Source organism: Dreissena polymorpha, chromosome 5 (genome assembly GCF_020536995.1).
Source record: "Dreissena polymorpha isolate Duluth1 chromosome 5, UMN_Dpol_1.0, whole genome shotgun sequence".
In the NCBI taxonomy this organism is placed as follows: domain Eukaryota; kingdom Metazoa; phylum Mollusca; class Bivalvia; order Myida; family Dreissenidae; genus Dreissena; species Dreissena polymorpha.
In genome coordinates this window covers 45,410,145-45,428,538 of record NC_068359.1, presented here as the reverse complement: position 1 = coordinate 45,428,538, position 18,394 = coordinate 45,410,145, and the positions used below count along the sequence as shown (strand labels likewise).

Genomic DNA, 18,394 nt, shown 5'->3' with positions numbered 1-18,394 from the left:
AACCTTGGTTAAACTTTTATAGCTTTTGCAATATTGAAGGTAGCAACTTCATATTTGGCTTGCATGTGTATCTCATGGAGCTGCACATTTTGAGTGGTGAAAAATAAAGGTCAAGGTCATCCTTCAAGGTCAAAGGTCAAAGATCATTGTTGTTTTCTTTCCTAAAACTTTAACCTTCGTTAAAGTTTGGTCATAACTTTTTAAATATTCAACATAGCAATTTGATATTTGGCATGCTTGTGTATCTCATGGAGCTGCAAGTTTTGAGTGGCTAAAGGTCAAGGTCATCGTTCAAGGTCAAAGGTCAAATTTATGGCTTCAAAGCGGCGCAATAGGGGGCATTGTGTTTCTGACAAACACATCTCTTGTTTTTTTATAATTTTTTTGTTTTGAGTATGTATTTGCAAATGACATGCAAATTGATGTTGATGGTAACTGGTATTGTATTTGTTGCAATGTATTGGTTGATTGAACTCGATTTTATAGACATACATGAGACCAGTGTTTTTCTTCTATATAAAGTTGTACCTTAAAATTGCACCATTCCCAATGAGACCATTTTTTCGAATTTCAAAATAAAAAATTCTCAATTAAAAAAAGATCCCAAATTCTCAGAAAAAATTGGCGAAGAGTTGCATATGCATATGTTAATCCCTTTTTGTCAAAATATCGCAGTCTACACAATAGGTCCATATGCCTGCAAAGCATGTTTTCACAACACCCAACACTTAATCCAGTTTTGTCCGGATATTCTGTTTACTCAGTACTGTATACAGTACAATAACTGCTTCAATAATGAATCATCTAAAACACCGTAGGGTTATAGAACAGATACAGCATGTTAGATTTGAAATTAACTTTGAGAAAATGTCTATTCAAAATTATTTGCAATATAATTTAGTTAAAATGAACAACACAATGTTTAACCAAATTAAAAAAAAATCAATTGCCTATGCAACATAGTTGTTGTACAAAAATAAAAACACCCACACTTTCTATCCAGTAACATGACGATTTATACAGTGGCATATTTTTCACCCTTTTTATCGGGACAAAGGATAAACACTTAAGGCATGTGCAGAAATTATTTGAAGCTAGAATTTGATGACATTGCATTAACATTAAAATACAAAAGTTACAAACTTAATTATTGTCATTTGAGAATGCAACAAAATGTTTACAGTTTAAGATATAAATTAATTATTTTATTTTTTTTAAGTCTTAAAAGTGTCGAAAAAAATGTTATGACAATTTTAAGCATGAAATGCACAATGTCCACAAGGATTATACCAGGTTGCCATCATCAGTCTTCTAAATAACTAGCCACAATTTTTTTGTGATGGAGTACACCGTAAGGACTGATTAGTGCAATAGGTATAACGACGCCAGCAAACTGCAGCAAAAGCACTGATATTATCCATTGATAGTGACACTGGGTTATTCACGCAAAACTGATTCACAATTGTTCGCATATTCAGTGCCTTGGAGCCATACTCTAATACTACTCGTTAAGTAGTATGTAGCCAATTTTTGTGTAAAATGAAAACAACCAAACAAATAACTGGTTCTGATTATCACGTGAGCATTAATACAATTCTGAGTTTTAAAATTGGGGAATGTGCATCAACTATTGAGTCCAGTGCTTTGTTGTCAGATGTTTATTAAAGCAACATTTTATCGACAGTTGAGTCAACTGACGCAATTCTGGTTCATTCAGAGGCAGGTTATCCTATCGAACCCGATGCTCAAAGTCCTGATTTAGACCCCTGATACTCTCAAGCACAACCTCAAATAAAAGAGTGTTTGGTTTAATAAACTAATTATTTAGTGTTTGTAGAAACTGGATTTTACTGGAAATCACTCACCACTTTGATGTTAATATGCAACTTATTATTTGACCATGTTTTATTAAGTTTCCAGCTTGATGAATAAATTTCCCAATTTGTATGAAAACGGCACTTATTTTCCGAATTCGACCAGTACCAGTTCCATTCCCAAAGTGGTGAGAAAAAACGCTGAAGACATATTTTTTTATCATGAAAATGACCCTTATCAGGAACAACTTTGAGCTGTACATAACTATGTACCCATAACAGCTACTGAGAACAAACATTTGCTTGCTCCAATGTTTTTGAATAAAAATCTGTCGAACAACCGATCAATTTGTTGAGGCCGTCACTTATTGGTTGACCATTTGATTAGAAAAGATAAGAATAACAACAGATAATTAAATCAATACAAAAATGTTCTGACATTGTTTCTTGTTAATCAGTTAAACACTGTATTATGTGAATTGGGAATAAGACATCAAACTGGGAATGGACATCATTTTGGTGATTTTCTCAAACAAAACTATTCATTTCATGATCTACATTTAGTTTTGTAATATATTATATATAATTTAAGCTTAATAAGCAATTTTCCATGACTTTTTCATTAACATTGATTGTATTTTTATCATTTAAAGTGTATTTTTAAACCGTGTCCACGTGCGGCATGGACACAGTTTCATTTCATGAGGATTTTATTTTTTAATTAATAAAAAATCCAGTTTAAAAGTAAAATCAATTTAAATAATGCTATTATATATGCAAGTATCTGTTTTAATTATAATTTGTCAAACTAGATAAATACAACATATAAATCTGCATATTATGCACTTTTGATAAAACACAATTTATTCCCAAATTGATGTCTTATTCCCAATTCACATAACACAGTGTTGTTATGACCTCTGCCCTAGAATCAGTTACCAGTTGACCCATATTATATTTTGATTTTAAGTGTATTTTCTATATGAGCAGCACTCTTGGGAAACACGGTTTAATGCATATGGATTAAGTGTTGTCCCAGATTAGCCTAGCGATTTTTCTTCCCCAAAAATTAGTGCGAAAAAAACCCCCTGAAATTGGGAAAATTATCGTCGTGAAATCTTCCATTTGGGAATTATGTGGTTTTTTAGCTCGACTGTTTTCGGAGAAAACCCGAGGTATTGTCATAGCCAGCTCGTCGTGTCGTGTTGTCCGCGTCGTGCTAAAACCTTAACATTTTGTCAAGGTTTTGAACATTGGCTCTAAAATCAAAGTGCTTCAACCTACAACTTTGAAACTTCATATGTAGCTGCACCTTGATGAGTTCTACATGCCACACCCATTTTTGGGTCACTAGGTCAAAGGTCAAGGTCACTTAACCTCAAAAGCTTTCATTTATTCAAAACTGCACCCGCAGCCAAGCGTGGCACCCGTTATGCAGTGCTCTTGCTCTTGTTAATTGCTTGGTATCAATAGCACAAACCAACTCAAATATTAATTTACATTCATTTTGGCTTGAAATGTTCAGTATCAGTGCTCATTTTATTTGCAGATAATCCTTTTTTGAAAAAAAAATTTGTAGTTTTTCTTCAGCTGGGAAAGTACCTTTTATGAGTACTTCATAAAGAAGGGAAAAAATCTTTGTAGCCTGTGCAATCTACACAGACTTTAAATGGACGACAGTTTCAGCTTACAGGTGTTGTTTTTTATGCACCAGGTTGGCATATAGCAGTTGAACTGTCAGTCCGTTTGTCTGTCTGTGTGTTCGTCCGAAAACTTTAACATCGGCCATAACTTTTTCAATATTGAATATAGCAACTTGATATTTGGCATGCATGTTTATCTCATGAAGCTGCACATTTTAAGTGGTGAAAGGTCAAGGTCATCCTTCAAGGTCAAAAGTCAAAAAATACAATCCAAGGGAAGTAATAAGCTTTAAAAGGGAGATAATTTCTAAACCTGCCAAACGATATATTGAAATTTTATTTCAAAGCGGCGAAATAGGGGGCAGTGTGTTTCTGACAAACTCATCTCTTGTTTGTTAAAAGAAGTCTTTTCTTTGTCATTTCTGATTAGTTGGTTCTAACTTTTGTAGGGAAAAGGGTACACAGCTGCCCACACATAATACTCTTAATAAGCTAGTCTCCTGATATTAGCTTAAATTTTATTAAGTATTTCGATAAAATATTATATTACAATGTGCACATTATTACAGTATTTTACTTCTTATTTAGGTTATTTATGAGCCCAGAGGTGAAATTTTACTCCTTTAAGCTGATGTCCTCTTTCAATATCAAACTTATTTTGTGTACAACATTAGAATAATTAAACTTTCAGTGCTTGAACCGAATTTTGCAGGCCTTTGCAAACAGTTTGGATCCAGTTTAGACGCCACAGAAATTGGCATCTCATCAGGATCCAAACTGTTTGCTATTTTGATAGTATTCTTAGAAATCTTTTTGAAGAATAAATGCTAATTTTAGGAATTCAGCAGACGACATTTTAGCAGACGACAAATTTCCCAGCATGCAAAGGGTTAATCCTTAGTACTTTTCTTTGTAAACCTCCGTAGGTTATGATGGCCGCATCCTTAGAGGAGAGTGTAAATAGCCTTCAGGACAGAATAGCTGCTTTGGAGGAAGAAAATAACCTTCTGAAAAATGCAAAGTAAGTGAAAAATGAATGCTCAATTCCTAATAAGGGTTGTTTCTGTTGAGTCGTGGTTATAGAGAACCAGAGAAATCCCTTGATAGAACATTCGCACATGATGCAGTTTGTTTCGGTAAAAGTTTTAATTTAGTCATCATTGTTTTGCTGCTCGAAAATGCAAAAAAATCTGTAAATATTGTAAATCAGCATAACTCGATACATTCATATCAAATGCAAACACTGTATCTTATTATGCTCCCCCAAAATTTTTTGGGGGAGCATATAGTTGCCGCTTAGTCTGTCCGTGCGTGTGTCAGTCCGTCCGTGCACAATTTTTGTTTGGGCTATTTCTCAGCAATTAATGAACGGAATTCAATTAAACTTTATGGGAAGCTTCACTACCAAGAGGAGATGTGCATATTATCAGCCAGTTATGGTCCGATGATTTTTTACAGACTTATGGCCCTTTGAAATTTTCCATTAACTGTACATATAGTGCAATTCTTGTCCGGGCGATTCCTCAGCGACTTATTACTGGAATTAAATGAAACGTTATTGGAAGCTTCACTACCAAGAGGAGATGTGCATATTATCAGCCGCTTCTTGTCTGATGATTTTTCACAGAGTTATGGCCCTTTGAAAATTTCCATTGTACATATAGTGCAATTCTTGTCCGAGCTATTTCTCAGCAACTTATTACGGGAATTCAATGAAACTTTATGGGAAGCTTCACTACCAACAGGAGATGTGCATATTATCAGCCGATTATGGTCGGATGATTTTTCACAGAGTTATGGCCCTTTTAAATTTTCTATAAACTGTACATATATTGCAATTCTTGTCTGGGCTATTTCTCCCCAACTACTGACTGGAATTCAATGAAGCTTTATGGGAAGCTTAACTACCTTGAGGAGATGCGCATGTTATTTGTGGGTTCTGGTTAGATGATTTATTTAGAGAGTTATGGCCCTTAGACATTATTAAGTTGCTAAACCATCCATCGTATTACTTTGTCCAAAGTTATGCCCCTCAAGACGTTTACTTTTATCTGAATATATAGTGCAATATTGTGACAAAAAAAACTTTGGGGAGCATCACCCGTCTCTGACGGTTTCTTGTTTGTTACTTAGTAACAGAAAATTCTTTACTTATGATTTTTGTCTATGCTAGAGCGTTTGTTTACATTTTTTTAACAAATGGCGGTCTCTAAGAAAAGGACCACCCCACGACTCAAAAGGGATATAGCATGCTGATTCACAAGCAGAGAGTAACTAATTTCAAATCAAAGTTGTTTTATGAAGATCTGTGATAATTCTTCAAATCAAAGGTATGTTTCAGGAAGATATGCGATAATTACTTTAAATTTAAGCTATCTTATGAAATTCTGTGATAATTACTTTCAATCAAAGTTGTCTTATGAAGATCTGTTATCAGAATACTCCATTACTAAGGTTTCTGCGAATAAGGTTACTAAGGTCAGGGCCCTCAATCTGGCCCCCCCCCCCCTGAAAAGTATACTTTTTTCCCCTTTTTGGGGGAAAAATTCCCCCTAAAAAAAATAAAAATAATATATATTTTTTTTTTATACATATATGTGTCTCATGATTATTATATCTCAATTCTATTTTAATTTAATCTTGTCAAACATACTAAATTATGAAAAAAGCAATCAATATAGTGCAAACATGTACAAATGTTATAATTAGAGAGTAAGTAAAAAATCCCCCCATAAGGGAAACGCCGCGAAAATTCCGCCTGCTATGGGTAGCGACCCGCTTCCCCTAAAACGGATTGAGGGCCCTGAAGGCAGTTCTGAAGATGTTAACTGTGACCTTCACTGTTTGTAGGAATTTCAAAAATTGTAGTTTACTGATACAGAACTTTTGTTGAAGAAAGTTTAGCAAGGCAATATAGGGGCATTAATAAGGGGCCTGCAATATCAGGATACCATTTCAGCTGCGCTCTGAGAAAATGGAGCTTAATGCAGTTTTAATTGATTGTTCATTTTATAAACCGCAGCGATTTTTTTTTTGCCCTATTGGGAAAAGTAACTGTTCCAGCCCAATTGGGAAAAATATGTGCAAAAACACCTGAAATTGGGAAAATTCGTGCCATGAATTCTTCATATTAGGAAATTGGTGTATTAGATTTTTTGCTCCCAAATAATTTAAAATTGATAACAAAGTGTTGTCAAGTTGTCAATATTATATTTACTTAGGTTCAAGCCATGGAGCTGCAGAGGGAAACTAAATCTTATCTTAAAAAAAAATAATTTTGTTTTTGTTGGAAACCTCTAATTGGGATTTTTTCTTACAGCAATTATGAAATTTGTAGTTTTATCCCAATTGGGAAAGTGCCGGTTTCCGGCACCGTATAAAGAAAGAAAAAACTCGCTGAACCAATATTGTGTACAAAAATTGTAATGTTTACAAAACCTTTTTTATGATTATATTTAAACAATCCTGATATAAACACATTGACCAAAATCAATAATATATATCTGTCACAAACATGTATACTTTGAAAGGCACAATGCTGTGCTTTATAACGACCTACTAGGTGTTCTTATTACAACGCAGAAACTGAAACTGACATTTAACTTGTATTTAAGTCTTTCAGTGCTGGAACCGAATTTTGAAGGTCTTTGCAAACAGTTTGGATCCAGATGAGACGCCACAGAACGTGGCGTCTCATCAGGATCCAAACTGTTTACTATTCTGATAGTATTCTTTGAAAAAAATCGAAGAAAATGATAATTTTAGAAATTTAGCAGACGACATTTTAGCAGACAACAAATTTCCCAGCATGCAAAGGGTTAAGTCTTCCTCTGGGGAACCCGTTCTTCATGCATGTGTAAAGTGTCTTCTGAGATTAGCCTGTGCAGTGTGCGTTTCCGCCTTATCTGGATTTTTGCTTTGAAGCAGAAAGTGTTTTCCCTGATCAGCCTGTACAGACATGTATAAAGGCTTAAAGCCCCATTTTCCCATGGCGAGGCTAATTTAAATAATGTTTTATCAGCGAGTAGAAATTTTTTGTAGCACAAAATATAACACAGAATTATCTTTAAATTGCATTATTGAAAAATGTAAATTAAACAAAGTAGAAAAATATCAAGACAACATGCAGGAAACATTTTCTGTTTTGGATAGGCTAGCTAACATATTTTAAACGAATAAAAAAATGCCATCAATTCTTTCAGGCCTCATAGCAAAAAAAAAATTCAACATTTCGTTGGGTATTAAGAAGGGTCAAAACTTTGGAAAGACAGTTATGCCAAAAATGATATTATTAGTTGTACGAGCTCTATAGTCACCATTTATTTGATGTTTGTTCCAAATCATGTATTCTTCCCTGCGATGTATTTTGTATCAATTATTAAGTGCATAATTATTTTTACAAACAATTTCAGACAAAAACACCTGCCCTATCATGAAGATAAAGAAGATAGTGAAACACATAAAACAATTGAATCCTTACAGCAGCAGGTCTGTTGAGTATATTATGCATATATTATGTAGATTTTTTATATTTATTTATGTGGAACAAACAGCATAGGTGATCCACACTTTAATTCTTGTTACCATAAACATTTTTTTACAACAGTAAAACTTTTTAGCTAACCTGATTGCTCAGGTGAGCTTTTGTGACCGGTCTTTGTCTGTCGTATGTCCGTCCGTCCGTCCGTCCGTAAACATTTGCTCGTAAACACTCTATAGGCCACATTTCTTGTCCCATCTTCATGAAACTTGGTCCCAATGAAAACTCGGCCGAGTTCGAAACTGGGTTGTGCCGGGTCAAAAACTGGGTCACTAGGTCAAAAAAAAGAAAAACCTTGTAAACACTGTAGAAGTCACATTTCATGCCCAATCTTCATGTAACTTTGTCAAAATGTTTGTCTAATGATATCTTGGTTGAGTTCAAAAGTGGTTCCGATCCGTGGGCGGGGCAGTTTTCCTTATTTGGCTATAGAGAAACCTTGTAAACACTCTAGAAGTCACAATTTTTGCCCAATCATCATGAAAGTTTGTCAAAACATTGGTAAAATTGATGTCTCGGACGAGTTCGAAAATGGTCGAGATCGGTGAAAAAACATGGCCGCCAGTTGGCGGGGCATTTTTCTGTATATGTATATAGTGGCAGTTTTCCCTATTTGGCTATAGAGAAACCTTGTAAACACTCTAGAAGTCACATTTTTTGCCAAATCATCATGAAAGTTGGTCAAAACATTGGTTTTATTGATATCTAGGATTACTTTGAAAATGGTCGGGATGGGTGAAAAAACATGGCTGCCAGTGGGCGGGGCATTTTTCTCTAAAAGTATAATTCGATACCGTCGTTATAAAATGCCGGAGCTGCAAAAAAAGCAACTTTTCAGGAGAATGAAAAAAACGTTTCTTTTAAAATACAGACATGCATTTAAAAACTTTTTTTCACGAAAATACATTAAAACATAACACATTTTTTATGAGTTAAGTAATATTATAATGGCATACAGTTTATTCATAAATAAGGCAGGTTCGGCACTTTATTAATAGTGGCCTGATAGTTGCGGCATTCTAATGCAGGTTCGGTTTTTAATGAACAGTGCTTCTGCAGGTACAGCATTTTCTAATGACATCTTGAGTATTATTACGAAAAAAAACACTACTTGCATGAATTTTGCATAGTTGTTACAGTAATATTATTTCTATATTAAGAAATAACAAGCAAATATAAGGTGTGACAAGCAGACAGACATACAGACATATGTGCAGACGCTAGGGGAAGTGATCTCTTAGTGTCACCTTTGGTTATAGCAGATGACATTGAAATATGAATTCTCGTAAGAACAGTTTTACTACAATCAATTTTTTCAGAAGCGATTATTCAAAACAGGAAATAAATTGATGTATATTTCATTTGAAAACTTATACTTAAAAACGTTTTAAGAGATGTTTGCCAGAACTTCCTCCTGTATAATTATAAGGTCGATATATAGAAACTCCAAAGATTTACCAATAAATTGACTGCAAAGAGGTAGCTAAATTGTCCTACACCATATTGCTTTCATAGCGTTTAACTTACTAACTCTCGTTGGGTCATTGTCGACCTGAAATGGCTTACAAGTCACCCAGGGGTGACTAGACGCCATTTCATGTGACCATGGAGTGACTTCAAGCCGACGCTAGTCACCCCCCCAGGTGACTAGAATCGGCTTTATGTCATCCCAGGCCAGGCTGACATGAATCGGCTTCTAGTCATCCGTGTATTTTTTTTTTAATCAAACGGCACCGCATCCAGGTATCTTTTATAGGCTATTATGGCTTAGTTGTTTTATACATTTAGCTCTACTTTCGTTTTTGTAGTATTATTACACAAAGTCCCTAGCATATGACTCCCTAATCATGTATTATTTTGTTGAAAAAGTAAAATTGTTGCCGATGATGACTTTATGCCGATTTCGAGTGTGACAAACCTGATTGACAAGAATTGGCTTCATGTCATCCCTGGATGACTACAATCGGCTTCATGTCACCTGTGGGTGACTAGCGTCAGCTTGAAGTAACCCTAGGGTGACAAGAATCGGCTTCGAGTCACCCCCAGGCGACTTGTGGGCCATTTCAGGTCGACAATGACCCATTGAGCATCACTAACTCTAGTCCTACAGGTTAAAACTAATCTACACAAACAGCGTTGATCCCAAGTTAAATTGACCTTTATTTAACTTTACTTTTAAGACAAGAAATTGTTTGTTCGCAAAATAACCAGTGCAGGAGGATTAATATTGTATGATTATAGCAGGTATTTTAATAAAAACAAGAGTTTATGTGAACATATTTATTGTTAAAAGAAATACAGAAAAACATGGTAATTATTATTAAACGGGCAAAACAATCAAATACATTCGGATTAACCAACATGATGAAACACAGTAAACTATTAACAATGAAACACAATAAACTATTAACTATGAAACAAATATTTATATTTCTTGTCTTGTGAAAACTGCTCTAAGGGTATTCATTTTCTTTAATACACAAAACTTACTTTTTTAGAATTGTGTATTAAAGAAAAGGAATAACAATTTTCACAAATTAAATAGATTTACCAACCCCATTAAACACAATGAACTATTAAAATCAATATTTGTATTACTTTTTCTTAATACTCTTGTCTGATATATGTTTACAATGTATTTAAAAATGTATCTTGTGAATAGTGTTCTAAAGGTATTCCTTTTCTTACACAATACTTATGTTTTTACTTCAATGTTGTGTATTAAAGAAAAGGAATTCCTTAAGAAAATAATTAACACATTTAATACATTTACCAACAAGATCAAACACAATTAACTATTAGAAATGCAACCAACATTTATATTATTTAAAAACGAAGTATTGGTGGCAAACATCTTGAGTTTTATCTAAAACTTTTATTTGTTTGTGGCTTTTTCAAAACTGTTTGTTTGTGTATAGTTATAATGTTATACTGGTACATGTATTTATACCGGTATAACAATTGTTTTTTGTTACATAAAAGAAGTTTTTATCACCTTATTACACAACCATGGTAACGTTACTCACAGCTGCCAGCAATGCATTAAAGTTTTGTTAAGAATTCCAATAGCTTTGAAAAAATATGGAACATTGATGGCAAACCATCATAAACTTTCACGAAGTGTTTGAATTCAGAGCAGTCATTCGGAGTAGGCATTGCCGATATGATGCAGTTTAAAAGTTAACGCAACCATATAGCACGTGTCTTCGTCACTCAGCATGCGGCAACTCATCATAATATGCATGGTAATCTTTTAGGATTACTTCTTTGATTTGCTGCAGATGTCGATACTTTGACTGTTTAAGTGGCAATGGCCTAACGCGCAGCGGTGGAGCGCTTTCGTCAAATGATGGTGAGGTAATTCTTGACTTACGTATTTCACGGAAATCACCATCACTGTAGTTAAGCTAATACATTATGTCGCCCTTGACAGTATATTTCAGCACACGAATATCTGAGACTACTGGAGTCCCCACACCATGTCCTGGTCTTATGCTGATGTAGTAGCTTTGGTTTGAATAGTCCCTGAAGAACTGGTGATCAACGTACTTGACGATGTATGGATTATTACTATCTGCTCTTGAATCTCTGATAAGCTAAACATACGTCTGGGGTACATACACATCTTTTTTCTTGATCTTTCTTCCTATTGTGGCATGTATGCTATCACACTCGAGGTATGTATGTCCTTTCTCTAGAAATTTCTGTTCAATTTCTATCTGATGTGTAACTGCAAACTGCAGTAAGGCACAAGTCAGGGTGATGTTGCGATTTTGGTAAGTGCAGCCATCGCTGAACAGTATCACTTTATTTATCCCTGTTAGATCTAAGTTTTTCAGGTAGTCAATGATACATGATGCAAATGTTCTGCAGCTGTTTCATTCCAGAAGTAGCACACTACTTTTTTGTAGTCAGATCAAAGAATGTAAAGTTGTGACAACACAGTTTTGTTCTATAAAACAAACAACTTGCCTCTAACTTTGGGCAGAGAAGAAGACTTTGCAAATCCATCGTTACTACTTTAAGTTTGCCCTCAGTGGAAGCTTTTTCTTTGTCATTTTGTTTTTCTTGTGCGGCTTCAGTTTTACGCATTATGTGCTGACAGTATGTTTCATGGTCTACAGTTTTATTTTTGAAACCTGTACAGAGGTTGCACTGGTTCTTTTTGGGTTTATAGTAGGGATGGCAAAATTATTCGAATAATCAAATATTCGATTGAATGGTCAGCATTCGAATAATAAAAATGATATTTGCATATTCGCATTTTTTTTCCAAACGAAATTTCACCAATATTTAATGAACTGCGAACCGCTTACTAAAAAGCAACCGAAATCACTTGGGAGTAACATGTTTGACGTGACGTTCTTTGTGTCAAACTGATAACGCGGCCCGTATCAGTGTTGATTGCGCAATGCAATATACACGCTCTGAGAAAGGCCCCGACTGTTGTTTGCCAATGGGGTGCCAATTCACGGTTTCAACTGACTGGCGAATAATAATTAAGTTTTGTGATCACAGTATGTACAGCCATTAAAATGTGTGAATTACTCAAATCGCGCAATGCAATATACTAAATATAAGAAAGGGCCCGAACTGTTGTTTGTCAATTAGGTACCAATTATGGGTTTCAATTTACTTGCGAATAATAATTTAGTCTTTGTGATCACAGTTTGAACAGACATTTAAATATGTGAATAACTCAAAAGTAACAGATGGTATTAATTAAACAATCATCAAGGAATCATAATTCAAATCTGAAAATGTCACCAGCCCCTTCTGCAGTATGGAATACTTTACACGGTCTGTGGATAAGAAGACCGCAACGTGTAATGTGTGTAAACTTAGTTTTACATATGCGCGGTCTGCTACAAATCTGTGGAATCATTAACAAGAAATATCATTAAAAAAGATATAAGGCGTTGATTGTGGTTGCAGTTAATGAAAGGTAAAGACTTCAATGAATGAGATCAAAGATAGCGAATGTCTTTTTCTTTGCAGTTCTTAGCTGCAGCAAAAGCAGTACGGAATGATACGCGGAGTTTTCGCGGCTTATTTTACATTATTACATATTGCTGGTCATAAATGTATAGATACAAAACAGAAAACCAAAAGAAGAATGGAAGTGAAATTAAAACATATGAGTCAACCAGCCACACACGAAGTATCCGTACATATTTTAAATATTTATACGCGAGTTCTTCGAACAAACCTGTTTTAGTGGTTTGTCTGGCGTTGCTATTTGATTCGATTATTAACAGTATCGAGAATCATTGCGCTCATGCTTAATTCATAAGTCAATATGATGGCATAATTCTTGTTAAATTAATTAAAAATAATATTTATCATGGTATTGTTGTAAAACACATTAAGAATCTATTATTGACATACCATATGATATCGCTGGATATCTTCATTTAACATCTGTCTGGTCTAAAGAAAATTCCAGTTCACCTAGTTCACTCTATAGCGTCTTTATTATGTAACGATTATTTTCCTGGCCGCGAACTCCGATCAGCACATAGGGTAGAGACGCAGCGATGACCTGTATGTAAACTCTGACATTCACACACAGTGGCCGCAAATTGACCCGATATACCTCGCGAGTTGAAATGCAATGCATTAAAGTGAGTCTTCGCTTCCACTGCTCTCTATACTTAAACATGTTAACATGTTGACAGGAATATGGAAGTTAATACTAAATATGAGAACATAGCCTTTAAATGCAAACGTTCTCGCGCTGAAAATCTTCTGAAAATAAAAGGTGGACGCACAAACTGTAATGATGTCGAGATTGAGTGTAAAACTGTTCTATCTATTAAGCCTTTTAATTAGATATAAAATTGTTTCATGCTGAACACGCGGGAAGTTTGAATTCTATTGGACGCTAACAAAGGTCAGGCTAAGGTGAAAAGCTGGCGTATACAGCTAACGCCGAAAAAATAAAATTCTATGACACGATGTTTTTCATTCTATTTGTGCCCGATCACAGTATCGGTCATAGTATTAGTCGACAGTGATACAATTATTCGATTGCAACGTTAATAAACAGCCTCGTATTTAGCAAACGGATATAACTTACAAACCAATGGAAATTAATACATAACAAGGTAAAATCAATCCAGCCGTTTTAAGCGAATATTCGAATATTCGATTGAATGAATTTGCGAACATTCGAATACCGATATTGGTATTCGATGCCATCCCTAGTTTATAGAAAGCCAACTTCATTTCAGAGAATAGCTTATTGAATTGGGTCCTGCAAAAGATTGGCTCAGATCTTTCAAGTGTACTATGTTTGTAATGTTGATACAACTCGGACAAACTTGAGAACTCAGTTTCTAAATAAAGTTTTGAGGTTCGGGATCTACAATATTGAGACGGCATTCTGGGCATCTCGTTGAGATAATGCACAGCTGATTCTCTTGCCTGTGTGTTTTCATTATTAGCACGAGGTTTACTTGGCGTTGGTGTCGGAATCTTCTTCAGCAAGCCAGTTGTACATGGTATCCTCCTTTAGGGACAGAGTAGCTAAGAGCAAGGACTTACAAACAACAAATCTCTGTTCATTAACTCTTAATGCGTAAGAGTATGAGAATGTTCTCCTACTGCCTAGAGATTCCGTTGTACATCTAGATATGTTTTTCTTTGTAACAAGACTTAGCACATACACCTTCTTTTCACTCCATGACATGTTGTTCCAAAATGTGCTGAATATGTCATGCCTTGCATCGTCATCTACTTTAGAGCATTGGCGTCCACCCCAACCTTTATTGCAACGATTTGTACAACATCTTAGAGACATAACTCCGTCTGCACGACTTTTACAGTATTTTGATTTCCCCTGTTCGTCCTTTTTATATCCATGATACTTTTTACCCTGCATTCGCAGCAACTTATTTCGTTCAGCCTGGTTTTTAGACTTTGCTTATACATGTTAGTCTTCTTTTGATGTACCAACCACTTCTTCATCTGCAATATCTACATTGTTGGGATTTATACCCTCATTTACCTCATTTTCTGCTTCACTTTCACTGGTGTTATCATCTTTTTTCCGTTTTAATGTCCAGTCTGGGTCCTTGACAGTGTCATCAAAGTCGTCAAGCAAATCTAATTCGTCAAAGGATTCATCAGTAGATTTATCTAAATTATAGTTTCTATCATATTGGGGGTTATGATTGCACTTGATGTACTAGCTGTCACAGTCTCATTTTCATGCTGATGCTGAACGTTTTTTTGTAAACTATTTAGAGCCATTTCAACTAGCATATTTTCACGAAAACCTGCCATTTTTCAACCTAAGGTTTTGGTATTAGTAGTTAATGATTTCTTGTCCTGGCCCACACTTTGAGCAATGTATCCCGTTTTCACGCAGATCGTCTAGATGGTCGTAATTGAGCGACTCGTCCGGAAATGATTCATGAATGCATGTCAAATGATAGTAGCGCTCGCAGTCATCAAACTTACACCGGACATACAATTGACCATTTGGCAAATTGATTAGGTATGGTCCAATCTCCACAATCTGTTCTAATATATGAATCAGATTCTCAAAGTTTGGTTTAAAATTGCAAATGTGACATTTATATATCTGCAAATTTGTCTCAAAGTCACTTTCTGTGTCGCTTTCTCCACTCATGGGTAACCTGCAGCAAAAATAACAAGATACAATTAATGTGATATAAATCCGCTCACTGCTACAGTACTGCGCATTATTAAATTTATGTGATTACTGGTTCCGTTCCGGTTCCACTCAAGTTCCGGTAAATTGAAATTGTGTCTTTATTTCCACCATATTATGCAATATTATCAGAGATGTACATAGCTTGGAGCCTAGTGAAACGCCGACTAAGGTGAGACATTGAATTACACCGCGTCTTAACGGGATCCAATTTATATACAACTCTAATAATATTGAACAATAAAGTATTATGTTTAAACGATTCGATACGGTTTCGGTTCGGTTCCGCTTATCATATCAATTTACTTTTTTTATCCCTAGCATAGGCAAATGTCTTGGATATGAATTGGATGCTAGATTACTAGGAATCACATTCAAACCCAACCTGTTTGCCACTCGTACAATAGCTTACTTAAACCTGGGATGTGTGAATTCTTAAAGCAATCTGTCGCACCGAGTGAAGCCTTTTGTGCAAAACATGATTTTTTTCTATGTGGTTTACGGATTATCGGAATTTAAGCTTCATCTTTTGGATGCACCCGATCGTATTACTGTAGACAATTTGCCCTTTTGCGTTGTATCGAGATGTAGAAAAATATAGATCTATCAAAGGTCTAGCAGTTTGGATCTTAACAATATGCCTAAATTTCTAACATCACATACACATAGTGTTTATAATATAATCACATTAAAATAGATGCAGTGATATGTACTTGTACATGTATAATGAAAGACAATAAATATTCCACAGTCTTTTATTGAATCCAAATGAATTACAGAGTAAAAACCAAAACGTGTGTAGATTAATTGTTTACTTTATATTTATCCTTCTTTATTTCACATAAAGAAAGTGTGCACTAATTTTTCCAAATTGCAAAAACACATATTGCATACTTGCGAACCTTTTCACGTGCCAATATTGAAGGAAAATTAATAGATCTACTTGGGTAAGAGTGCACTCCACTTTGGTACGATCTTGTTGGGGGCAAATGATTGGACTTGTTATCTGAAATAGATATAAACTTTCCGTACATATTACAAGCTTAGTTTCAACAATAAATCAAACAAGAAAGGATTACATGATAAAAATAAGTTGATTAGAGCAGCTCGACAGTTCGTCTTAAACAATATTTTCCCAAACAGATGCGATAACCATATTATATAAAATGCCGAAGCTACATATGAAAATGCAGTATGACGTTTTCAAATAAAAATATAAAATTCCGGAGCTACACAATTGAATTAAAAACACAGTTTAATTAATAAGTTTGTGCCATGTGTCATGCAGAATTATTTCAAAATTATAACATTACAATTTACATCTGAAAACAATCGCATATTCATTGTTTATGTCTATTTTTTGGCGCATGGATTTGACTTCTTCAGACTGACATTTTAAATGACACTTATTCGCCTGAATATGATTTACAACATGGTTTCTAGAACATATACTGGATCAAGGATACATATATTAATGAAAAAGTATAAAAGCAAGTTATTTAATCAACTAACCTTTGTGTTTGAGTCGATTTACCAGCACACTTTTCCGTCAGGCATTTTGTTGTTGACTTTTCTTCGCATGGAAATGCCAGAGCTGCATTCAGTGCAGCTTCGGTATTTTATATGATAGAAAAATTAGCCAATGGAGTTCCAGCAATTTCTCACATGTTCAGTTTTACAAGTTTTGACTGGTTTATTTGAATGGGTACCGGGCAGAAAGAAGCGGGAATATGCGTAGCTTCGGAAAACAGGAAAACCCCAAAATGTCAAAATTTGCAGCTCCGGCATTTTATAATGACGGTATCGATATAGTGAAAGTCACATTTTTGGTGCAATTTTCATGACATTTGCTCAGAACATTTGTTTCCTTGATACGAGAGTTGAGTTCAAAAATGGTTCCGGTCAGTTAAATAACATGGCTGCTGGGAGGGGGAAAGTTTTCTCATTATGCCCCCCCCCCCCCCCATCGAAGAAGAGGGGGTATATTGTTTTGCTCATGTTGGTCTGTCCGTTCACCAGATGGTTTCTGGATGATAACTCAAGAGCGCTTATGCCAATGATCATGCAACTTCATAGGTACATTGATCATGACTCGCAGATGACCCCTATTGATTATCAGGTCAATAGGTCAAATAGGTCAAAGGTAAAGGTCACAGTGCCAAAAAACGTATTCACACAATGGCTGTCAAGTTCAATGTGACTCAACTTAGAAAAATGGTTTCCGGATGATAACTCAAGATTGCTTACGCCTAAGATCATGAAACTTCATAGGTACATTGATCATGACTTGCAGATGGAATAATGATGAAACTTGACCAGGATGTTTGTCTGGACAATATCTAGGTCAAGTTTGACATTTGGTAAAGATTGAATGAAGCGACTCCTCTCAGGTGAGCGAACTAGGACCATCTTGGCCCTCTTGTTTTGCTTGATTTCTCAGTTGGATGACAAATATACTTGAACTATCAAAGGGCTTGAGTTATGGCAGCGTCCATAAAGGCATAAGAGGTGTAATAACTCGGCCAACATAAGTGTTTTGTGACCATAATAAAACTTAGCCAATTTTGCATAGGTGCTACACTATAAAGTATTTGCTGTCAGATTAATGTCAATTTGTTTTAAATTGATTGCATAGCTTTGTAACATGGCCGTATTTAACAATTCTTGTATTACTGGTATATAAATACATGTAATGATGTTTGTCATTGGTAAATGTTCT

The 18,394-nt window shown here is 35.1% G+C and overlaps 1 protein-coding gene across 4 annotated transcripts in view; it reads left to right on the top strand.

Annotated features, from left to right (window-relative positions):
• Nucleotides 1-18,394, top strand: part of LOC127880525 (centromere protein P-like) — a 56,535-nt gene that overhangs the window by 1,857 nt on the left and 36,284 nt on the right. For all 4 annotated transcript variants that reach the window (XM_052427838.1, XM_052427840.1, XM_052427839.1 and 1 more), the window contains exons 2-3: nucleotides 4,384-4,478; nucleotides 7,870-7,945. In XM_052427838.1, the coding sequence (XP_052283798.1) occupies nucleotides 4,387-4,478; nucleotides 7,870-7,945 (168 nt within the window). In that variant the 5' untranslated portion in view covers nucleotides 4,384-4,386. The remainder of the gene's footprint in view (nucleotides 1-4,383; nucleotides 4,479-7,869; nucleotides 7,946-18,394) is intronic.